The sequence below is a fragment of the Panthera onca genome, chromosome X (assembly GCF_046562875.1).
Source record: "Panthera onca isolate mPanOnc1 chromosome X, mPanOnc1 haplotype 2, whole genome shotgun sequence".
Lineage (NCBI taxonomy): Eukaryota > Metazoa > Chordata > Mammalia > Carnivora > Felidae > Panthera > Panthera onca.
This window is the reverse complement of record NC_138357.1, coordinates 41256597-41281233: the sequence shown is the minus strand read 5'-3', so window position 1 is coordinate 41281233 and position 24637 is coordinate 41256597. Positions and strand designations below refer to the sequence as shown.

The 24637-nt window shown below is 48.6% G+C and overlaps 1 protein-coding gene across 2 annotated transcripts in view; it reads right to left on the bottom strand.

Moving 5' to 3' along the window:
- Nucleotides 1-15080: 15080 nt before the first annotated feature.
- TSC22D3 (TSC22 domain family member 3) overlaps nucleotides 15081-24637 on the bottom strand; it is a 62244-nt gene continuing 52687 nt past the window's right edge. Inside the window, exons 1-3 of one of the 2 annotated variants that reach the window (XM_081792455.1) lie at nucleotides 18535-18889; nucleotides 17777-17828; nucleotides 15081-16658 (exon numbers count right to left, since the gene is read on the bottom strand). In XM_081792455.1, the coding sequence (XP_081648581.1) occupies nucleotides 16428-16658; nucleotides 17777-17828; nucleotides 18535-18656 (405 nt within the window). In that variant the 5' untranslated portion in view covers nucleotides 18657-18889 and the 3' untranslated portion in view covers nucleotides 15081-16427. Of the gene's footprint in view, nucleotides 16659-17776; nucleotides 17829-18534; nucleotides 18890-24637 lie in introns of those variants that run through there. The other variant, XM_081792456.1, reaches the window with a different exon arrangement.

The following is a 24637-nucleotide window of genomic DNA, read 5'->3' as shown; positions in this document are numbered from 1 at the left end:
TTTTGGGTGTTGAGTTCAGTAAGTTCTATATAGATTTTGGATACTAACCCTTTATCAGATATGTCATTTGCAAATATCTTCTCCAATTCTGTAGGCTGCCTTTTAGTTTTGTTGATTGTTTCCTTTGCTGTGCAAAAGCTTTTTATCTTGATGAAGTCCCAATAGTTCATGTTTGCTTTTATTTCCTTTGTCCTCAGTGATGTGTCTAGTAAGAAGTTGCTCCAGCCGAGGTCAGAGGGGTTGCTACCTGTTTTCTCCTGTCAGATTTTGATGGTTTCCTGTCTCATATTTAGGTCTTTAATCTATTTTAAATTTGTTGGGGCGCCTGGGTGGCGCAGTCGGTTAAGCGTCCGACTTCAGCCAGGTCACGATCTCGCGGTCCGTGAGTTCGAGCCCCGCGTCGGGCTCTGGGCTGATGGCTCGGAGCCTGGAGCCTGTTTCCGATTCTGTGTCTCCCTCTCTCTCTGCCCCTCCCCCGTTCATGCTCTGTCTCTCTCTGTCCCAAAAATAAATAAAATTTGTTAAAAAAAAAAATAAATAAATAAATAAATAAATAAATAAATTTGTTTTTGTGTATGGTGTAAGAAAGTGGTCCAGTTTCATTCTTCTGCATGTCTTCATCCAGTTTTCCCAGCACCATTTATTAAGAGACTGTCTTTTTTTCCATTGGATATTCTTTGCTGCTTTGTCAAAGATTAGTTGGCCATATAGCTGTGGGTCCATTTCTGGGTTTGTTCTGTTCTGTTCCATTGATCTGTGTGTCTGTTTTTGTACCAGTACCATACTGTCTTCATGACTACAGCTTTTAATATAGCTTGAAATCTGGAATCGTGATGCCTTTAGTTTTGTTTATCTTTTTCAGGATTGCTTTGGCTAATTGGGGTCTTTTGTGGTTCTGTACAAATTTTAGGAGTGTTTATTCTTGCTCTGTGAAAAATGCGGGTGGTATTTTGATAGGGATTGCATTAAATGTGTAAATTGCTTTGGGTAATATAGACATTTTAACAATGTTTGGTCTTCCAATCCATGAGCATGGAATACTTTTCCATTTCTTCGTGTCCTCTTCAATTTCTTTCATGAGTGTTCTATAGTTTTCAGAGTATAGAACTTTTACCTCTTTAGTTAGGTTTACTTAGGTATCATATTGTTTTTGGTGAGTTGCAAATGGAATCAATTCCTTGATTTCTTTTTCTGCTGTTTTGTTATTGCTGTATAGAAATGCAACAGATTTCTGCACGTTGATTTTGTATCTTGTGACTTTGCTGAATTTGTGTATTAGTTCTAGCACTTTTTTGGTGGAGTCTTTTGGGTTGTCTACATAAAGTATCATGTTGTCTGTAAATAGTGAAAGCTTGGCTTCTTCCTTTCCAATTTGTATGCTTTCATTTCTTTTTGTTGTCTGATTGCTGAGGCTAAGACTTTCAGTACTACGTTAAATAGTAATGGTGAGAGTGGACATCCTTGTCTTGTTCATGACCATTGGGAAAGGCTCTTGGTTTTTCCTCATTGAGGATGATGTTAGCTGTGGGTCTATCATATTTGGCCTTTATGATATTGAGGTATGTTCCATCTATCCCCACCTTGTTGAGGGTTATTATCAAGAATGGATGCTGTATTTTGTCAAATGCTTTTTCTGCATCTATTGATAGGAGCACATGGTTCTTATCCTTTCTTATATTAATGTGGTGTATCACGTTGATTGATTTGCAAATATTGCTATCTCCTTGTCAGTCTCTCCAATTTTGGAGTGAGAAGTTTGCCCTATGACCTCACTTCTCTCTCTTTTTTTTTTAGTATTTATTTATTTTGGGGAGAGTGCAAGTGGGGGAGGGGCAGAAAGAGGGAGCAGAAAGAGCTTGCACTGACAGGCTGACAGTAGTGAGCCTGATGTGGGGCCTGATCTCATGAACTGCGAGATCATGACCTAAGCCGAAGTCAGACGCTCAACCGACTAAGCCACCCAGATGCCCCTGACCCCCCTGACCTCACTTCTCTCATGGATCTAAGCTTTTTACTTGTTATTTGATGGAGCGGTGACTTCTAAGCTTTTTACATGCTGTAATGGAAACCAGAAATGTCTATGGTCTTTCTCTGTGTGTTTATGTTTTTTCTCCCTCTGGACAGGAACCTTGTCTGTCTTATTCATCTTATATCTTCAATGCCTAGCACTGTGCCTGGCACATGGTAGGTGCTCAGTGCTGAATGTATGATGAAAAAAACGAGGGACAAGGAGTCAGAAGACCCGGGCTGTGTGATCTTGGGCAAGTTCCTTCCTCTCTCCCAGTCTCAGCTTCCTCTGTGATGTTGTTGTTTGTTCCTTTACTGCCTCCCTCCCTCCCTCCTCCAGAATGTAGACTCCATGAGATCAGGAACTTTGTTTGTCAGAGAGCCCAGCACGCAACGTGTTCTTTTTTTTTTTTTAAGTTTATTTATTTATTTTGAGAGAGAGAGAGAGAACGCGAGCAGGGGAGGGGCAGAGAGAGAGAAAGAGAGAGAGGGAGAGAGAGAATCCCAAGCAAGCTCCACACTGTCAGCTCAGAACCTGATGTGGAACTCAAACTCACCAACTGTGAGACCATGACCTGAGCTGAAACCAAGGGTCAGTCACTTAACTGACTGAGCTACCCAGGAGCCCTGCAACAGGTTCTTTATTAATATTTGTTGAATGAGGGCACCTGGGTGGTTCAGTTGGTTAAACAACCAACTCTTGGTTTTGGCTCAGGTCATGATCTCACAGTTCGCGGGTTCAAGCCCCGCCTCGGGCTTTGTGCTGACAGCTCAGAGCCTGGAGCCTGCTTCAGAATCTGTGTCTCCCTCTCTCTCTCTGCCCCTTCCCCACTCTCTCTCCCTCTCTCTCAAAAATAAAAAAATAAATAAAATAAATATTTGTTGAATGAACAAATGGATGACTGAATGACTGAATCTACAAAAAAAGGGTTTTGCCCTGGTACTTTGATGGCAAGGATTTCTGGGAACTTTCCCCTTCCCATACCCTAATGGGGTGCCTGTCTGAGCTAGTTTTATGTGCTCCTAAGAGAGCTTGATTCTTCTCTAGGAGAGAAACGCAAATAGGTCACATGGGTTAAGATGGTCCAGAGTGTATGGAAAAACAAGTAGCCAAAGTTGGGACACAGTGGCTTCCCTTCGTGTCACCCAGGAGAACCCAGGCTGTGCTCCAATATGTGTGTCTGACTGCAGTTTGAAGCTTGAGGCTGAGCCCTTCAAAGCCACATAGACTTAAGTAATGTGACCCAGTTCTTTGGTTTTGCAAAGAAGGGAGCGTGCAACTGGGAGAAGAGAATGCAGTTATGTACCAGTTTCTTCCTAAGGGCAAAAAACAGAACGTTCAGCATTTGTGGGAGGGGCAGGAGTTGTGTTCCGCCTGAGGAATTCTTGCTCACTGGATGGGCAGGGTCAGGTGACACACTTCCATAGCTCGGCCTGGCACCAGAATGGGCCCTGCCCAGGGTCGGAAAAAAAATGTTTTAAGTCTTAGCTTCCCCAGCAGCTTTGCAGCAGGGCCCTGCTGTCCCATTTCACAGACGTGGTGGGGCATATTGAAGGATCTTCAAAGGAAACTCTTGTTGAAGAATTCAGTTGGGAGCCCCTCGGGCCAAAGTTCTAAAGGGCCCCTTGCCTTTTGCCAAGAGAAACCCATTCCTTGACCCTTTGCAAGGCCGAAGTTGCTGAGATGATATGGATGCCTTTGGAGTGAGAACAGGGGACTCACAGGGAGCAATCTATCTTTCGGGGACACTTAGTCGTCTATGTCTTTCTTCCTAAGGTGAGCAACTGCTCTTCAGCAAGTTTGAATCAGGCTGTTGAAACAGATCCTGTATTCCTAAGTTTGGAGAACTGAGCATTATTGGGCAATTTTTCCCCACAAAGGTCTTTCAGCTCTGCAAAAAACTCTGTTCCCATAGAAAATAATCCCCTCGAGTTAACATCTTCTCAACGCAGCCTGTATGTCTTGGGTGTGAGATGGAAGGGTGGAAGACAGTGGGGACTGGTGGGATGAGGCCGGACTGGATGGCTTGTAAAGCCTCTTGCAGCCCCAGGATTTGACAATTTACCGTCACCAAAATCTAACAGGGTCTTCTCTGAAATTTTGCCTTTGGGTATCAGAGCCCCAGATTTTGACCTGAGGCTGCTTATTTTAGGGATCACTCTCCTTTTTACCTCCATAAAGACATTTAAGAGGATAGGCCGGGCTCCCAGTTTCTGGAATCTGTCTGGTGAGAGGCCTCTTGGGTCACCTCCTGAGGCCTTCTTGGATGAGCAATTCTGGGAAAACAGTTCAGCAGCAGAGACCCCACCCCACCCCAATCAGGGGTCTATTCTGCTTGCTGTGTTCCCAAGGCATATGGCCACACCTGCCAGCCAGCTCTGGCCCCTGCAGTAAGCACATTCCCCTATGTGGAAGTCAGTAGTCACAGACCCTTTCTTTTCTGATGCATTTTTTGATGCTCTCTTCCCCTTTTCTTCTCCCTCCTTCTCAATCTCTCAATACATCCAAACTCCTAGAGAAGAGACTGCTGGACATGCATTCTTCTCTTCCCTAAAAACAGAAACTTAGGTTTGTTTGGGGATGGCAGTGAACCTAGGTAAAGAAAGCCTCCCTTAGGAGGAGTGACCAGGCCAAATTTTGGCCAAAGAGATGTAAGAAGTGCTGTGCAGTATTTCTCAGAAGCTTCCTCAAAAGGAAGGTGTGATTTTTCTTTTCCTTCCTCGTTTCTGTTGTGTGGACTGTGGGTACAATGCCTGGAGCTTGAGCAGCCATTATGGGCAATGAGGCAACATGCTGAATAAGGTGGAACAGGAGCTTGGAAGAAGTTTAGGTCTCTGGTGACTTTATCAAGTCACTGTCAATCCTGGACTGCCTGCCTTCAGGCTTCTCTTATGGGGGACACAGACTTCTATCTTTTTAAAGCAAATGTTATTATTTTTTCTATTATTGCAACTAGAGTTAATCCTACCTAACACCATACCCACTCCATAAAATGAGACTGTAACTTGATAAGTAGCTCCAGATAATGGGGTGGAGTTTGGGGGTTAAAATATGGACATGGAGAAAAGTGAGCATGATTGTGGGACTTTCCCTAGTCCAGAGGCAGAGAAACGCCACTGGGCTGAATGCAGTTTCCCTTCACAATAAGCCCTGTGAGAAGCCACATCACATCTCTCAGATTTGCCACAGTGCTTAGCTCAGTGCCTGACACATAGGACAGATTCAGTTAAAACATTATTACAAGAATAACCAATTCATTGCTTTCACAATTGATATACTCAACAGGGCATTTTCTTGTATGATTTCAAAGACATTGGGAGTGCTCCCCCCACTAGTCCCCCTCCAAAAATTTCTTCCCCAACTCACCATCCCCTGCCACAATATCTGAAACTCATATATATTTATTTATTAATCAGTTTGTGTCCGGTACTGTGTTTGACTCCAGGGTTGTAGCGGTGAGCCAAACAGGTATAGGTCCTGCCCTTGGGGAGCTTCCAGTGCAGTGGGGTAGAAGCAATAAATAAAAATATGTGAACTAGTCATTACAATCTGGGATAAATGCAGGGCACCTGGGTGGCTGAGTTGGTTAAGCCGCCGACTCTTGATTTCAGCTCAGGTCGTGATCTCATGCTTCACAGGTTCGAGCCCCACATCAGGTTCTCTGCTGACAGTGCAGAGCCTACTTGGGATTTTCTCTCTACCCCTCTCTCTCTGCTCCTCCCCTGCTCTTGCCATCTATCTCAAAATAAATAAATTTAACAAAACCAATCTCAGATAAATGCAATGAAAGGAACAGTACAGAGCGAAACTTCTTTAGACAGGCTTATAGGCAAAAGCCTCTCAGAGGAAGGGAGACGTCCGAAGGATAGGAACAAACAGTCATGCAAAGAGCGGGGTGGCTGGCCATGCTGGCAAGAGCATTCTGGACTGCAGGAACCCCATGCACAAAGGCTCTGAGGTGTGTTTAAAGAATGAAACGAGCTCAGTGGGTCCAGGGCATGGCAAGATCAGGGGAGTGACACTCGAAAAGGCTGGAGAGGTCAGCAGAGGCCAGATCATGCTGGCCATGGGAGGGAGTTTGGACTTTATCCTAAGTGCAATGATAAGCCTTTGATAAGCTTCAAGCAAGAAAACACCAAGATTTGATTTTGCATTAAGAAAGCCAGTCTGGCTGCTGTGTGGAATTGGACAAGGTCCAGTGGGCAAGCAGGGAGACCAGTGTAAGACTTTTGCCTCCCTGTGAGAGAAGAAAGTGGTTTGGACCAGGTAGTGGCAACGGGGCTAGAGAGAAGCAGACGGATTCGGGGTGCGTGTTGAAGGTCGAGTGGACCAAATGGGCAATGAACTGGATGTGGGAGCTGAGTGATCAAGGGTTCTGCTTTGAACAGTTGTGTAGATGGTGGGAGTTAGATGGTTTTGATCAGGTAGATATTGATAGACTTGTGAAACATACAAGTGGAGCTGGAGAAACATACAGATGGAGCTGTGGGGGGGGTGTGGTGAGGGGCAGTTGGATTTTAGAGGCTGGAGCCCATGGGAATGCTTAGGACTGGAGGTGTAAATTTGGGAGTCATTAGCGTGGCAATGTTTCTTAAGACCTTGGGAATGGATGGGACCCACCAGAGAGTCCTGAGGGGGCAGAGCTGAGCCCAGAAGCACTCCAACAGATAGAGGAGCAGAAGCAGGCAGAGGTGGTTGAGAAGGGGTGAGAGGATTATTTGTAGGCTGCCTGTCATCCCCAACAGAATGTTTTAGAGTTTGAGAAGGCTGGTAGATAGCACCTCTTCCCTTCTGCTTGAAGTCAGAATCAATCGAGAGAGACACACACGGAAGTCAGGAGAGAAGAATATCGCCTTTACTAAGCATAAAGTAGCCGTCTCCATACGGAAACATGAAATGATCTCTAGTGGGCACAGAGTCAATGTCTGACCTGGTCTGTGCCTAGCAGAGCACCTGGCACACAGTAGGTACCAATGTTTGTCGAATAAAGGATTCCAGATGGCAAGATTGAAACAACCTTCACAGGCCATCCGAGCATCACCTGGGGAGCTTTAAACTGCCCATGCACACGTTTTAATCCCAGATCAATTTTATCAACACTTCTGGGAATGCGGTTGAGGCATCAGGTCTCATGAAACTTGCCAGTTGACTCAGTGTGCAGCCAAGAGTAAGAACTGTTGCTCTGGTCCAATTCCTCATTTTACATATGGGAACACTGAGACTTGGAGCAAAAGGGTCATCTGTAACATTAGGGGACTCATTCTGGCCCTGGTGCTGACCTTGTGAGTAGCTGGGACAAGCCAGTTTCTCTCTATGGGCTTGTGGGCCCTCCTCTGGGAGTGAGGTTAGGACAGCCCCATCCAGCCCTAATGGCATATTAATCTATTCTCTTATCCCACGTGTGACAGAATTCACTGGGACATGGCTTGTGCCTTGAGATGCTTTGACATGATGATTAAGTTAGTGTCGTGCTTGAAAAGACTGGTTTCTGGATTGGGATATACAGCAAAGAAGAGATGTTGGGGACAGTTCAGGAGCCACAGAGCCAGTCTTTGGTAAAGAATTTGTTATGTTTCCTCTTAGGTGGTGGCAGAAGGAAGCTCACCAGTGGACCAAGAGCAAAATAGCAGAGGAACCCAGCTGAGGAAGGTCCGTCCAATGGGCGGGGGCCACCCTTTTTTTTTCACATTCCTCCTCTTCCAGTTCTTGTCTTCCTTTGCCCAACCCCCTCTGACTTATCTCTTTTTCATTCCCTTCCTGCTCTCTCCAGTTATCTGCATCAGACACAAATCTTTCCAAGGTGAACCTATTCTCTCTGCCTATCCATGCAACCCACCCACCTCTCTCCCAGTTCAGTTTGATGACTCAGAGCTTGTAAGTGTGTTGTTCATGAAACAAGAAAGACTAGGAAATAAGGCCGTAGGTGATTCCTGGCTTTACAAAATTACATGGGGGTGCTGTGGTGCTGAACCATGGATTGACTTTTATAAGTTTTTAAAAGTAGGCTCTATGCTCAACGTGGGGCTTGAACTCACAACCCTGAGATTAAGAGTTACATGCTTTACCAACTGAAGCAGCCCGGCACCATGCCATGCTTTTTAAAGGTGGATATTTCTTGGGGTGTCTGGGTGGCTCAGTTGGTTAAGTATCTGACTCGATTTCAGCTCATGTCATGATCTCGTGGTTCGTGAGATTGAACCCTGAGGTGGGCTCTGTGCTGACAGTGCAGAATCTTCTTGGGATTCTCTCTCTCCCTCTCTCTTTGTCTATTTCCCTCCACCCCTCCATCTCAAAATAAATAAATAATTAAAAAAAATAAAGGTGGATATTTCTTCAGCAACTTGATAAGGACTCAATATGAGTATGAATAGAATCTGGGGACTGGAAGAGAAACTGAGGCCTAGTGCAACGAGGCAATATATGAAAGTCTCATGGCTAGAGGGCCCTTCTTGGTCTGGGTACTTACTAAGCCCTGGGCTTAGAAATGATCCTGGATAATCATTTTGTTTTGAAAGTGGGAAAACAGGTCTGACAATGCCAATAACTTGCCCAATGTCACACAGTTTGTTAAACAAAGACTAGGATTATGCCCTAGGACTCCTGACTCTTCTTCTTAGAACACCTCAGCCACCTTGGTCTTCCCCAAAGAGACCTTTAGGGACTAGTTATATACACATATATACGTGTGTGTGTGTGTGTGTGTGTGTGTGTGTGTGTGTGTGTTTAAAAGTTTAATGGGGTGCCTGGGTGGCTCAGGTGGTTAAGCATCCAACTTCAGTTTAGGTCATGGTCTTACCATTCATGAGTTCAGGCCCCACGTTGGGCTCTATGCTGACAGCTCAGAGCCTGGAGCCTGCTTCGAATTCTGTGTCTCCCTCTCTCTCTGTCTCTCTCTGCTCATGCTCTGTCTCTCTCTCTCAAAAATAAATAAACTTTAAAAAATATTTTTTTAAAAAGTTTATTTATTTTTGAGAGAGAGAGCACACACAATAAGGGGCAGAGAGAGAGAGAGAGAGAGAGAGAATTCCAAGCAGGCTCTGTACCCTCTGTACCATCAGCACAGAGCCAGACGTGGGGCTCGAACCCACGAACCATGAGATCATGACCTGAGCTGAAAGCAAGAGCTGGAGGCTCAACCGACTGAACCACCCAGGTGCCCCTAGTTTATTTTTATAGATGGCGGGGCTGTGGTGAGGACTCTGAAGAGGAAATGTCAAAAAGAATAGACTAAAAGATAAAAGCAGAGAGATCACAAACCTCAGTGTTCCTTGGCGATTTTCCTTTCTGTCACACCTCCCCAGCTGGCCATTCCTCCTCCCTCACATGGCCTTTCTGTGGGCAGCCTCTAGAGTGTGGCTCTGGGCCTCTGGTTGGCCTCCTCTGCCCCCATCCTCCTGGGGCACATGTTTGCTCGCATCGCTTCAGCTCCCTAGACGCAGACAACACCCGCATCTGGTGCTCTAGCCTTGAACTTCACACTGCTTTCCACAGCTGGTTTTGGGATATTTCCACATGTAAATATGTTGAGCTCAGCTGGAAAGCAAATTTGGAATTCATCTTCCCTCTGAAAATCTGGGGCCTGTTCCTACACCCGTTTCCTTGGGCACGTCCATAGTCTCCCAGTCCTACGGACTCAAAGCTATCCTGTCACCAGAGGCTGTGAGGGGGGGAGGCGGAAGTGGGGGACTCATTGTTCAATGGGTCCAGAGTTTCAGTCCGGCATGATGAGAAAGTTCTGGAAATGGACAGCAGTGATGGTTGCACAACAATATGAACGTACTTAATGCTGCTGCACTGTGCATGTAAAAATGGTTGCAATGTTAAATTTTAGGTTATATGTATTTCACCACAATTAAAAACAACAGAAAAAAACAAAAATCTTTCTTCTAAAAATTTTTTTTTCAATTTTATTTGTTTATTTTGGGAGAGACAGAGAGAGTGAGAAGGGGAGGGGCAGAGAGAGAGGGAGAGAGAGAATCCCAAGCAGGCTCCACGCCCAGCAGAGATGTGGGGCTCAAACCCATGAACTGTGAGATTGTGACCTGAGCTGAAATCAAGAGTTGGACACTCAACCGACTGAGCCATCCAGGCGCCCCAAAACAAAAATCTTTTAAGCCCTTCTTGCTAATTTTTCACTCTGCGGAGGTTCTGCAAACTTTCATATCCTCCAGCATCAACAGGAGTGACCAATTCCCAAACCCCACTCCCTTCTTTAGTCTGGGAGTGGGGTCTGGAATCTGCCTTTAAACAAACTTCCCCACACAGCTCATGGGGATGGGCTGCAGACCGCACTCGGACAAACACTCCCTTGCAGTGTCTTTTGTCTCCTTTCCATGACCCCTGTCCCTGCCCCGGCTGGCCCTCATCACCTCACACCTGGATTACAGCAACAGCTGGCCTGCCTTTGGCTAGCCTTTCTCTGCTTCAGCCTCCCCAGCTGCCAGCACCCATCTTCTGCAAATATCTTTGGCATCACATCACTTCCCTGCTTAGAAGCCTACCATGGCTCCCTCAGCCTGATTAGATCCTATCTCAATTCATCTGACTGGGAGCCAGCCAAGTTGCCCTCCCATCCCCCCTCTTTCCTCCTTCCCTGTTCACTCCCATCCCTGCAAGCTCCTTGATCATTTTTAATCTAATGTGAGCCTCTTCTGCTAGTTTGGGGTGGTATCCTTTCTACCCACCCCGAAAACTTCTGCTTACACAAGAGGAATTAGAAAAGCTGTAGAGATTCGGGGCACCTGGGTGACTCAGTCCATTAAGCGTCTGGCTCTTAGTTTCAGCTCAGGTCATGATCTGAGAGTTCGTGAGTTTGAGCCCTGGATCGGGCTCTGTGCTGACAGTGCGGAGCCTACTTGGGATTCTCTCTCTTTCTCTCTTTCTGCCCCTCCCCTGCTTGTGCTCATTTTTTCTCTCTCTCTCTCTCAAAATAAATTTTTAAAAACTTAAAAAACGGCACCTGGGTGGCTCAGTCGGTTAAGGGTCTGACTTGGGCTCAGGTCATGATCTCATGGTTCGTATGTTCGAGCCCCATGTCGGGCTCTGTGTTGATAGGTTGGAGCCTGGAGCCTGCTTTGGATTCTGTGTCTCCCTCTCTCTCTGCCCTTCTCCCACTTGTGCTCTCTCTGTCTCTCAAAAATAAATAAACATAAAAAAAACTTAAATGCAAACTGGTGCAGCTGCTCTGGAAAACAGTGTGGAGGTTCCTCAAAAAATTAAAAATAGATCTACCTATGACCCAGAAATAGCACTGTTAGGAATTTACCCAAGGGATACAGGAGTGCTGATGCATAGGGGCACTTGTACCCCGATGTTTACAGCAGCACTTTCAACAATAAGCAAATTATGGAAAGAGCCCAAATGTCCATCTACTGACAAATGGATAAAGAAGATGTGATTTATATATACAATGGAATACTACTTGGCATGAGAAAGAATGAAATCATGCCATTTGCAGCAACGTGGATGGAACTGGAGGGTATTATGCTAAGTGAAATAAGTCAGTCAGAGACAGACAGATACCATATGTTTTCACTCATATGTGGATCTTGAGAAACTTAACAGAAGACCATGGGGGAAGGGAAGGGGAAAAAATAGTTACAAACAGAGAGGGAGGAAGGCAAACCATAACAGACTCTTAAATACTGAGAACAAACTGAGGGCTGATGGGGGGTGGGAGAGGGGGGAAAGTGGGTGATGGGCATTGAGGAGGGCATTTGTTGGGATGAGCACTGGCTGTTGTATGGAAACCAATTTGATAAATTATATTTTTAAAAAAACCTTAAACCTGTCTTGATCCTCTGTCCCGTTTCTCAGTGTGTCTGTCTCCCCTCCCCACCAGTGCTGGCCCTGCCATTCACTAGCTACGTGACACGTGGCAAGCCGTTTCACCTTTCCATGCCTTAACTTCATTTTCTCATCTGCAGAATGGGGATCTTAGCCCATTCTCATAGGTTTGTGGAAAGGATTAAAAGAGGTCATGGATGTAAAAGGGCTTACAGCAGTGTCTGGCACAAAGTAAATGCCATGTAAGTGTTAGCTATTATTACTAATTATTCTTATGATGACCCTTCCAGCCAGCTTCTCCCTGGAAACCACTTTTGCTTGGAAGAGCTAACTGAGAGAGTTCTCTGTCAAACCCTGCCCAATCTAGCAGAGGTGATCCGCAGAGCTTCTCTGCCTGAGACAACCTGAGGAACTGGGCTGTCTACCAAGCTCTAATTATGTTCATTAATTTCTAACCAACTAGGAGGAGAGGGAGTGAGATTTGAAAGCAAGAGTGTTCCAGAATATGTACGATGATGTTAGGACAACTTCAAAATACCCTAAAAGGACGGTGGGTTGGGTGCCTTCTTTCCGATGATCTTTCTAGAATCCTTCTGTCTATACTTCAGGTCCTTCCTGATCTGCTTGCTCCCTGGGTTCCTTCTGGGAGGCCAACTGGGAAAGCCTGTCTCAGTGGTAGTTCCCAGCCTGAGAGCTTTGCACCTTGTACCCCAGTAGTCCTTGTCTGTAAATAATCTACTGCCCACATTTCAGTTCTACTTTTCAAATCCCCCTCAGTGTTTTTGTGGTAAATACAATGAATTCCTTTAAAAGCACTACTGAATCCACAGTCACTATCATTAAGTGTTCTCTCTCTCTGTCTCTCAATGAATACTAAAAGTTCAACTACTATTGGGTTGAGGGGAGTCTGAGAATATTTCTGACATTTTATTTATTTAGTTTTAATTTGTTTTCAGTTTATTTATTTTTAGCAGGAGCGTGCACGCGCACAAGAGAGAGAGAGTGCGCGCGAGAGAGTGCACAACTGGGGGAGGGGCAGAGAGAGAGGGAGAGAGTTGAGAATCCCAAGCAGGCTCCACACCATCTGTGTAGAGCCTGAGCAGGGCCCAAACCCATGAACCATGAGATCATGACCTGAGCCAAAATCAAGAGTTGGTCGCTCAGCTGACTGAGCCACCCAGGCACCCCTGACATTTTAAAAGAGCCACTTCTTCTCACAAAGGCTGGGAACCACTGCCCCATGGGGTACGTGGAAGCCGTGGGGAGTAGCACCAAGCCCTCTGGCTGTCAGTTTTCCTGTCAAATGGAGGTAACTCATAACTACCCCTTTTTCTAAGATCAAGAAACAGAATGTTCTGCATTCATGAGGAGGGGCACAGAGCCGTGTACTTGTGATTCTCATCAACGTATGGGGAGGATCAGATGAGATAAGAGATAAGAGGGTTCTGGGAGAGGAGGCATGTTCAGGCAGGGGAGCATTAATGCTGCTGTTCCTCTTGTTCTTTTCCTTGTTCTGGGTCCAGCTGGACCAGCTGAGCCCAGAGCCCCAAAGCCCGTGAAGGTCTTTCCGGGACTAGTGTGTTCTTTTGTCCCTCCACACCCCTACTTGGTTTTCTGTGGAGCAACAACAAAGAACTCCTGTATGTGACTAACAGCCGCAAAGTTCCTCTTATCTAGTCTAGCAACCGATGTGGCCTCAGAAGTTGTAGTGTTTGTCTCTGTTTAGTTGGGGTTCCCTAGGAAACAAAGTTGTTCTCTCTTTCCCACTCTGTGACCGTGGGCCAGTTTTTTCCCCCCCTTTTCTTGTAGGGAAAGGCTGGATGACTGGGGAGGGCCGTGTGTTTGCTGAGCCATCTTCTGGGTTTCTCTTTTGCATCTGTGGGTTCTTGTTTGGCTGGAGAGTGGGTGTGGGAAGTCTACAGATGAACCGAAGAGTCAAAAAGTCCCTGAGGGCCTCTTGAAAGGGGGAGGGGCTTGGGACCTAGTGGGAGCTGGGAAGAGCAGTATTTGGGTCAGGGTGGATGCCTGGTCCAAAGTTTGTTCCTGCAGCTGTGTGAAGTGTGTGCGCTGTGATCAAATTGGCCGGTGTACACAACGAACTTGGCATTAGGAGCAGAGAGGTTAGGAGCAGGTGGGGAAATTGGGATTTGAGAGGCCAGCCAGGCAGAGGTTAAGTTCTGAAGAAGAGTTTTGGCAATTGGAAAAGAAGAGGCCAGCACATATGACTGCTACAGTGAAAGAAGCCTGGCATTTTGAATATATTTGGACAGTGATTGGCACAAGGGACAGGGGCCAAGACCTCTTGGTCCTTGAGGTTTGTGGTTCAGGAAAATCAGGGGGTTCTGTTAAATTTCAAGTGGCAAAGGGATAGGCATAGATGTTAGAGGAAGTTGAGAGTGAATGGGATCACTTCCCTGGGAATAAGGTGGGGCTTAGTACACAGCTCAGGGTCTATGGTGGCTCCAGAGTTGGGTGTGGCTAAGGAGACATGGAATAACTCGTGGACAGAATCAGAGAAATGGCAGGACTCTGGATGCCAGAGACCTGGGGTCAGGGAAAGAGTGATGGATGAGAATGGACCCCACAGAGAGCCAGAGGAAGGAAGCAGAGTCAGGATCCTTCGACCTGGCCATGCGTGCACAGCTGGTGGGTTTTGTGAGCCAACTTTCAGCGGCGACAAGTGCAAGGGCAGGGATCCTGAGCATCTTTCCTTGGGGGAGGGGGATCCTGTTTGGGCACCATATACATTCTGTGCCCTTTTCTCACGAGGGTCCTCTGAACTCCTTTGCCAAGGTCAAGGGTATCACGTGGATTGGTATTAAGGAGAATGCGCGAAGTGATACCAATGATGTTTTCAGAAGAGGGAAGAGGCCCACTCGCGTTTATTTTGTTCCCTCCCTTTTCTTTTGGGTCCTTTTCTTGGGGTATCCTTCCTCCCAATCAGCCCCTTAAGTTGAGGTTGTGTGTTAGCGGTCACTTAGCCACTTGCTCTGGAGCCGTCTTATGAAAGCAGGGAGCAGGCCAATGGGGTAGATGTGGGGTTGAGTCCCCCAATTTGCCATAATAGCTGTGTGACTTTCGGCAAGTCACTTGCAATGGCTGAGCCTCAGCCTCCTCACCCGTACAATGCGGGTGTTTTGAGAGTTCTGCAAGATCACGGATGTGGCACTGGCCTGCCACTTAGAGGGTGCTCATGAATATTCAGTGCATCAGAGAAACAGGGCCCCCAACTACACCAGGGGCCCCCCCTAATACCCACTCCATTTACACTCAGACACCAGGTTTATTTTTAGAAAAAAAAAGAGCAAAGTTTATTGAAATTTCAAGCTACATTTGAAAAATCAAAATCCAAATCCTGGAGACATACATCAGGATAAGGTGTCAGAAAGTGGAAAATGTTCACTGCCACAGAACCCCCTAGACACAAGCTCCCTGAGTACATCACCCAGGCACCGTCGGGTCAAAGCCATCCCCTCGTCCATCCCTTGTCCACAAGGGGACACCAGCAAGCCAATCATGCAGTTCACTTGCAAGTTTTCCACAAACACCAAAACAAAAGTTTCTCAATGACAATGTGAAGTCCCAGCTGCTCTTCTCTGAACCCCATTCTATGTAGTCAGCACCAGTGAATGGTGGGTTTGGCATTTGAATGAGGACCTCACGCATCTTTGGGCCGGGGCACACATGGGGCAAGGCTGCAGCAGCAAGGCATCTGTGGCCGCATTCAGAGGCTTGGCCCTCCTCCCTGCCTTTTCTCTTTAGTCTTACTTAACCTAAAGGACACACTGGATCAACTTGGTAAATGAACACAGTCAAAGAATTAGCCTTAAGAGATAAGGGACCAGTTGATACTCCCAAAGCCGGTTAGGCCCTTCAACACATAGGTGTGTGTGTGTGTGTGTGTGCATAGGTGTGTGTGTGTGTGTGTGTGTGTGTGTGTGTGTATACATTGCTACACTAAGATATAGATCTAGCCCTATGGGTATATATACGCATGTATGGCTATATAGAAAAACTATGCCAATACTAACCAAACAGAACTTTGTAAGCGGTCATCCCAAAGCCGTAATCCCACACTGGGCTGTGCGCAAAGCCATGCATTAGACCATATGAACCAACAGAAGACTGACTTGGCTCAATCTCTCCTATCTGTGGCCCTGCCTTGGTGAGACAGGGGAGAAGAGAGAGGTTGCCTCTGCTCAAAACATGAGTGGCTTCTTCATAGGAACAGTCGTTGTCAGGTGAAGCTGCTGAAGATGGCCATGGAAATGAAAAACAGACCCCTTATGCTTTCTGGAGTAAACTGGCATCACATCTCACACTACCTTTCTCCTTTGCCAGTTGCGGCCAAGTTGCTCAGACCCTGGGAGCCCCCAGGACACGGTGGCATTAGAGGCTCACTGGCTGGGGGTGATGTGGCCCCACGCAACTCAGCCTCCAGAGACCTGCTCTTTGTCAGGGGTCTGTCACTGGAGTGGACCCAAGTGGCCATGTCCTTAGGACATCTCTTGGCACCAGCTATGCTAGGTGTAAAGTTCTCCACGTGAGATGACGCTTGGGGAACCAAAAACAAACTGGAAAGAACTAGGTAGAACAAGTTTAGTGGCTCTGCCCACCCTGAGGACAGAGCCACTTACACCGCAGAACCACCGGGGGCCTCAGGTGCGTGTGGGGTTTCTGGAACTGGCTCTTCGGGGCTCAGGCGGGACTGGAACTTCTCCAGCTGCTCTGGGCTTGCCAGGGTCTTCAGGAGGGTGTTCTCACGCTCCAGCTGGGAGTTCTTCTCCACCAGCTCCCGGATCTGCTCCTTCAGGATCTCCACCTCCTCTCTGACTGCATACATCAGATGATTCTTCACCAGATCCTGCCACAGAGGGGAATCACAACAAAGCCATCCAGGAGCCATCACGGCCCCTCTGCAGCACCTTCACCCTGCCGTCGGGGCACCTGTGCTGTCCCTCGTGCCACTGGCCTTCCCCCCAACCTCCCCTATCAGCATCCTGGCCTTGCAGCCCTATTCCTCCCTTCTCCAAAGCACTTAGAACCACTCAAGAGAGCTGCCCGGCTGGACAATGCCTGAGCTGGGAGCCCAGCTTTGAACTACACAGGATGCCTTCTGCAAGTTTCTACTGACTTTCAGAGCTGGCCACTTAGGAGCCACTTCTGTTGGTTGCTGGTGGTCGGCTCTATACCCGTTTCTACATAAGGTCCTGTTGCTGGCTGACCACCTCTCAGGGAGGACCTGCTAAGCACCCCCATAAAGTTTGTCTGCTGTACACATCTTCCCCAGAACAAAATTGGCTCTTTTGGAGACTCCTCCTCTTCAAATGACCCAGCACACCGGTTGCATCTGTGGTGCAACCAGACAGGACACTGGTGGCCCTGGGGGAAGGTGCCGGGATTGCTGCATCCTCTCTGAACCTGATGATTGCACTGGGGGTAGGGAACTGTGTCACTGGGCACTGGGGGCACAGTGAAGTGGTTGCTGACTCTGGAGGCCCCAGCACCCTGCAGTCATTTTGACTGCTCCCTGGAGTATGACCTCTACCTAGTAAGGAGAGGGAGATGGGGAGGGGTGCTCTGCTTCTTGGTTCCTCCCAACTCCTGACCCTAGCCCAGGCTCTGCGGAGGCACTGCAGTGCAGTTGCATCCAATGAGCTCCCGCCCCTGCCAAATGCGGGGATGCAGACAAATTCAAGAGTCTGAGCTCCCTGCCCTGCAACCTCCCCAGGAGGGAGCTACAGGCTGCTGCAAAGAGAGGGAGGAGGAAAGGAGGGGGTCCAGCAAAGGCAGACTGCAAATGCCCTAAAAGGTGCTGCTCTGTTGGGATGCTACTTAGGGGCTCCAAGAGCATAGGAAGCAGGCCGTTGGCTTCCTCAGGCTCTTGCCTAATGGCTTTTGCACCCACCCCCTCAGTCCTGCCCGAGTTACATAAGCGGCAGCTAGGTCTGGGGACAGGAATGACGCAGTGATGCCACTCACCATGGCCTGCTCGATCTTGTTGTCTATGGCCACCACGCTGGCTCCAGAGGCACTGCCAAAACAAAAAGCAAAGCGACCGCGTTACCCACTTGGTTCCACTCTGAGTACCTGGCAGCTGCAGCCAAAGTCCTCCATCTGCCCCAGCTCTTCCTCTCTCCCGCCTCCCTGGCCCAGAGTCCCGGGCACTTTGTTCCCAGGCCCTGCAGGAAGCTGCACCTCCCCACCCGGGCCGGCTCCCCGCCGCGTGGAGCAACGCGCGGGTCCCGGGGCGCACCGGCTAGCGTGGTCTGCTCAGCCGGCCCGGGCGACAGGCAAACAATGGGGGCGCGCGGCCCGGGGAGTACCCCCGCCGCCAGCCCATTCCAGCGCCGGCCCAGAAGGTCCCGGGTGAACCTACCGCGCTCCGAAGCTAGCTAGGAATTCCTTCTCGGCTCGGAAGCTTCCGGCCTGCTCCCCAGCGACGCACGGCGCGTGGCCAGCCCTCTGCCCGGCCTGGCCCTGCCCGGCCCGGCCCCGCCGCCCCTCTGCCTCCCGCTGTCTCCACCTCGGGCTGCAGCAGTTCGTTATCACGGCGCATCGGCCGCAGGGACGCTCCGACGGCGGATCCCAGCGCGGCGGTGACCCCCCTCCCTGCGTCCCCTACCCCCGCCCCTTCCCAGGATGCTGCACCGCGGGGAACGGGGACCGGCGGTGCACGGCTAGCTTGGTGACCCAGCCCCCGCCGGCGCCTCGGCTCGGGAGCTGCGGCCAGTGGTTACCTGTTATCCAGCTTAACGGAAACCACATCCCCTCCAAGCAAGGAAGAGAAGAAGGAGATGTTGAAATTGTGCAGCTGATAGACCGCCACCTCCATGGGGGTCTGATACATTTCGGCGTTCATAGCTCGGGCTGCTTGGGCGGGCTGGGCTGCTGGCGGCTGCTGGAGCGCTGCACGGGGCTGGGCTCTGCGAGTCGGGCCCAGGGGCTAGGAGGGGGGCGAAGGCTGCCGATGGGACCCAAAGCCAGGCAGGCACTTCAGAGTTGAAGGGAAGTGACTCGAGGGGTGTCACCTAGTGTGTCACAAACTCCACAGCCTCCAGTCCAACCCAGACTCGGAGATATTTCGGCTCCTGCTTCTTTTTATAGGAGGAGCTGGCTGCGTCACATGGCGTCAGGGGCCATGCAAATGAGTCCTGTACCGGGCTTTGTGGTCCAGTTAAACCACATCCCCTCCCTGAACCTTAAGCTAGGACTGTAAACAGTTCAGCACTTTCTTGTGCCAACTGGCATCTGCAGAGAGGGCTCTGGAGATTGGTAAAAATCAAACTGGAGCTGATTCTTGAAGAAAGAAGTCCAAATGCCCTAACAAGAGCAGAAAGCATTCAGTAAAGGGTGGCGCTGGTTTTCAAAGCTCTTCTTAAGGTGTCAGCCGGCACACCCCCATGGCTTTGCAATGCCATCACACACCATGCTCCCTGGGTACCCACCCTCACCGTCAGGAGCCTCACCTTCTTCCTGCCGCCTGCCTTCTCAGCCGCTCTTCTGCACACACACTTTGTCATCTGTATGTCCCCTCACCCAGCCCGCTGGCCTGCACCCAGTCCCAGCCCCTGTACACTCACCTCCTCCTCCTTTGGATGTAGCCTCTGTGTACTGACACATGCACAGATCTGTGACATGCTCAGGATGCAGCTGAACTAATCTGCGCCTCAGTGTGCATGTAAGGAGAGGAGAGTGTCCAAGAACTCCAGTGAGCCGGGGGAACATGTACCATGGGGAGGCTGGGGGCCATGTGGGTGACAGAGGAGGTGGGGGAGGAGATGGTAGGGGAACGAGTGCTGGAGTGACCACAAGACAGGGCCCTTTTCCTTTGATCTCCATACCCTACTCTGCAGAGAAAATACCTTCCACATTATCCAGGATTTCATATCCCTATTTTTAAAAACAATATTTCCTTACTTTCCTATAAACAGCAAACTACAAACCAAGGCTATATATAAATTATCCTAGGAAAATACCTGCCCTGTGATTCGCCCAGCCACAGGTAAGAAAGGCTACTTCACTTCGGGAACAGATTCCAAGTTACAAGGAAAATGAGGTGGTTGTTGCCTACCAAGAGTTACATATGTTTCCATGAAAATTTGTTTTCATTCTTTTCAGTCTCAAGCTTAAACTAAATAAAAGTCTGCAGTGGCTAGAGGTCCTTTTCTCCTGCTGTTTCCTAAGCGAGGCCACCTGGTGGACAGAGGCGGAATTGCAGCCAGAAGGAGCAATCTAGACAGAACAAGGGACAGGTGATGACCCAACGGCAAGGATTATTGACATGGACTCAGGGCCGTGAGGAGAACATCGGGTTCCACCACATACACAATAGTTTGGATGAAGTTGGGGCCAGTACCCATGAAACAGTTTGTGATTCAGGCAGTGGTCCAAAGAAATACCCTAATGCAATCATGCTCCTGGAAAAGTACTGGGGCCTCTTATCAGCGAAGAAGGTAATTACTATTTGCCTGAGGCTATTTCTCCTAACCAGGTGCCTGGCACTGACACCCTGGCCAAGGCCCCAGTTAAGCCCAGTCTTAAGGCCTTGATTTTCTCCAGGCGGCAAGTGCTGTTGTGCCACCGAACAGCCAACATTTTTGCCACTACGAAATGGGGCTCCCACTGGATCCCACAAGTGGTAACACACGCACAAGGGGCCGTTCTACTTGCAAAGAGCTGACAATAGAACTGAGAGAACCTACTGTGCACAGGCCCAGGATAGTGTATGTCTTCACCCTAGTTTAGGTGGGAGATAATCCCAGTCTCTGGATATTATGTTACCTTTAGGGCATAAATTCTCCCAATTTTGCACTCAACTGTGTGTAGTTGGCAGAACAAAGCACAGACTATATTTGTAGGTCATCGAGAACACTAGCTGAGGAAAAAAAATACTTTTCTTAAATCAGAAGCTTAATTGATACTGGAATTCCCTGATAGAGTAATCTGCCCTCTGTGCCACAGGGAGCTTTCTTGGCCCCAGGAAAGAGTCGAGGAGGTTTCATTGGCTTGCAAATCTTTCCTAAGCTAACTATTGCTACCCACCCCCAAAATTCCAAGTGAAATGATGAAAAGAAAGAGGGAGAGATAAATAAGCTGGGTTGGCAGAGAAAAAACACCACCAGGGAGACGAGGCATAGGACAGAAGAAAAAATAGCTCCTTCCATGGGGACTCCCTTATATGGAGTCAGAGGCAAGGAAACCAAGGTGGTTCGGGAAGGGAAAGGAAGAGAAGCTTGCTAGCAAAGTTGCGTTTGAATTGTACATTAATTATGCTTTGATTAAAAATAAGCTGAGTTTGGGGCGCCTGGGTGGCTCAGTCTGTTGAATGTCTGACTTCGGCTCAGGTCATGATGTCGCGGTTCGTGGGTTCGGGGCCCCACATCAGGCTCACTGCTGTCAGCGAGGAGCAGGCTTCTGATCCTCTGTCTCCCCTCTCACTGCCCCTCCCCTGCTCATGCCCTCTGTCTCTAAAAAAGAATAAACATTCAAAAGAAAAGAAGACTGTCTTAAAAAAAACAACAACTGAGTTTGAGACCTACTGACCATAATGTCTACCATTAAGTGAGCACCAGCTATGGGCCAGACATTTGTGCCAGCTGCTCCACAAAACCTGTGGTGTAGGCACTGTCACCATCATTTCACAGATGAAGAAACCAACAGTCTGAGAGGCTACCTTGCCCAAGGTAGCACAGCTAGTAAATTACAGAGCTGGGACTCCAATCTAGGTCTTCCTGACCCAGAGACCAAGTTCGTTCCTACTGCATTTAGGAGTGGGGTAGGGGGTAGGTGTGTTGAATAAGTGAATCAATGCAGTTGGGGGGCTGGGTTGGAGGTGCCCAAAAAGCAGTAAGGAAGAAGAAAGGATGAGGGGCAGGACATATGCCTCTAGGATGCCAGCAGCAGTACTGTTAGAGAATGGACTTTGAGCTCCGTCAGCACAGCTGGCTTTTCTGACGCTCATGGCAGGGGACAGCAGCATCGGGGACCAGAAGAATATCCAAAGTGTCCGTGTGAAATTTATAGTGGGCTGGGCTCACCCACATCATTTCAAAAGGCAGCCACACAGTCCTCAAAGAAAGCTCACTCTGTCTAAGGAAATAGGAAATATTAATCCAGCCTGGTGGCTCCTGCAATGACAAATATGTAGTCGGGGTATACGATACCCCAAATAAAGTAACCAGTCTGAGAATAATCACAGTACAGGCAAACCTCCACTTCCTAGGGCCCCACTAACTAGCATCCTTAATTAACTTTTTGTTGTTGTTGTTTCATATTCCTGCTATGCTCAGCTTTTAGGAGAATGAAGCCAGGCACAAGAAAACAAGCTCCTACCAAGGATTTAGTTTTACAAAACAACTTCGAAAGGATGTCCCACGTTCAGCCCACTCAGCCCACGCTCAGCCAATCTCTCATCCCCTCTATACCTCTAGTTTTGCCCACTGCCAGCCAAGTGAGAAGTGATCACCTTGAGGCCTTAGGGTCCACCATTAGCAAACAATGAAACAATGGCTGGATCCCAGGATCTCAGAGTTCGCTAAGGCAAGACAATGGACATAAAGGTCCCTGTAGAGAGATTTTTTTCAAACAAAGGCAGGTAAGAGGGGGAGAAGAGAAGAAGCAGGAGGACTCCAGAAGGTTTTCTGCTTAACCCCTGGCACACTAGAAAATTCCTCTGCCCAGAATATCTGCAAGAAACCTCACAGTGAGTGGAGGCTTGTGCTGTATGAAGTATCTATGACCTTATCTAACTTTTCTGAGAAAGTGCTGATCCGAGGGGCTCTCTGCATCCCTATGTCCTACGGAGGTGGGCCCCAGGTAGGAAACCGTGGGCTAGGGATTCACTAGCCCAGCGACCTGTGTGCATATATCCAAATTCCCTTTCTTCTGACCTACACTTGACAGGCTGGGCTGGACCCAGAGCCAGCACAGCAACAGGGGCTGGCTGATGAGCCAGGTCCTTTGCTGACTCACAGTCTAGCCCCAGTGGCCACGGGATTCGGCAATTAAACAGACACAGCTGCCCCCTCCCTCTCTCAGGGGTGACTTGTAGATGCAGGGTGGCATACAGGAGGACAGAGCCAACTCCCTCCATTTTAGGAGGGCCTGGAAGCTGACTTGTTGAGCTGGAAGAAGTGTCTCAGCATTCCCACCGATATGTTCCACTTCAAAAGCCAGACTCTCTAGGACAAGAGAGCTTCCTACTTGGGGTTCCCACGGGACGGCGGGACAGAGACTGGGTAGTCTGGGCCACAGAAGGCGTGGGCCAGATTTCAGCACACTGATGAGGGGTGGGGAGCTGACTTGGGGTGGGTGTGGTAGGGTTGGGGGTGGCGATGAGGGGGAACATCTCACTTCCCTTTTTGTCACACTTGAAGCATTGTGTACCATGTAGCCCAAAGGAAACTATTTATAGGCAAGTCTTCCTTATTTTCTACAGGGAATGTTCCACCCAAAGATTCGGCAATGGTGCCAGCAAAACACAGGGTCCTGTGTCAGGAGAAGCGGAAAAAGACACGACGTGAGAGGTGCAGGACAAGCCACAAAGCAAACACAGGGTTAGGAGCTGGAAAAGGAAATCAAAAAGGATATTGAGCACTGGAGCATTAGCACAGTTAATGGGGCGGCTGCAAAACAGCCCTCCCCTCTTATTCCTCCACCCCGGCCCCCTTCCGGCTGAAGCTCTGGCTACTACTAATTACTTACTTGTCCCTTTTTCTGAAGAGGCTGGGGGAATAAGGAGGCTGAAATGCCATCGTTTAATTTGTCCTTGCTTCTGTCTTATCTTCTCTCTTCCCCTCTGCTTCCCCCTCCAGTGTGGAAGACCATAGACAGGAAGGCCACTGCAACTTACATCGTTACTTTGGCTTCATGGAAAATCCCCAAAGTCCAGAAGGAGGGAAGCAAGAAGGAAAGACAGGGACAGGGAGAGCGCCTTGTCCTCTGTGGGTCATGTGAACTGCCCTGCATGGCCAAGGCCCAGAACCCTGACTCTCGGGGGGGGGGGGGGCAGGAAAATGGTGGGGGAAGATGCGAACACAGATGCAGAAGGCGATGGTAGGAGGGACCCCAAGGAGAGTCCTGGTGGAGATGGATACTCTCTTGGAGAAGCAGTTCTAACCACTGATTTGGGCCAAGCCCTGACACCAAATGACGACAGAGGCAAATGAATCGTGCCTTTCAGCTCCCTCCGGGACAGGGTCCCATGTGAGCCTCACAAACAATCTCTGAGTGACACTAGGGATGACAGGCAGAACCAAACCCCATTCTGACAGGGTGGGCCTCCCCGCTCACCCTCATTCAGAGAAGTTCAAAAAGCGCTCTTGTCGAATCATCTTGGTCACCCCAACTTTGGTGGCTAACTCTGAGGGGAGGCAGTTCCTCCCAGTGTTTCGGCCAGACTGGAAGTATTGGCAACGTTAGCCAAGAACGCTGTTTAGCTCAGTGGATCTTAAATCTTATGAACCTTGTGTCAATATTTATGCCTGTCTCCTTTCCCCTTATGCCTTGCAGCTGGGAAAATTGACCTCCATCATTTTTCTGAGCCCTATTCTCATTTTCCACCCTCCCCATTACCCATCTCCTAGCATGAAATAGATGTTCCTGAAAAAGAGACGGCAAAATTAACCTCAGTCAATAGAATCTCCTCCCCCTCCTCCTCCTCCTCCTCCTTTTCCCTCTCCTTGTTGCCATTATCATTCAATTCAAGTCAGTTCAACTCAATTCAATTCTAAATTGACTGAATGCCTATTTAAAGCCTAAGGCCCTTTGTGGGGGGGGATTTAAACAACCAAACAAACAAATTTTTGACCAGTCAAAAATTGTGCTTCCTTCCAGAATATC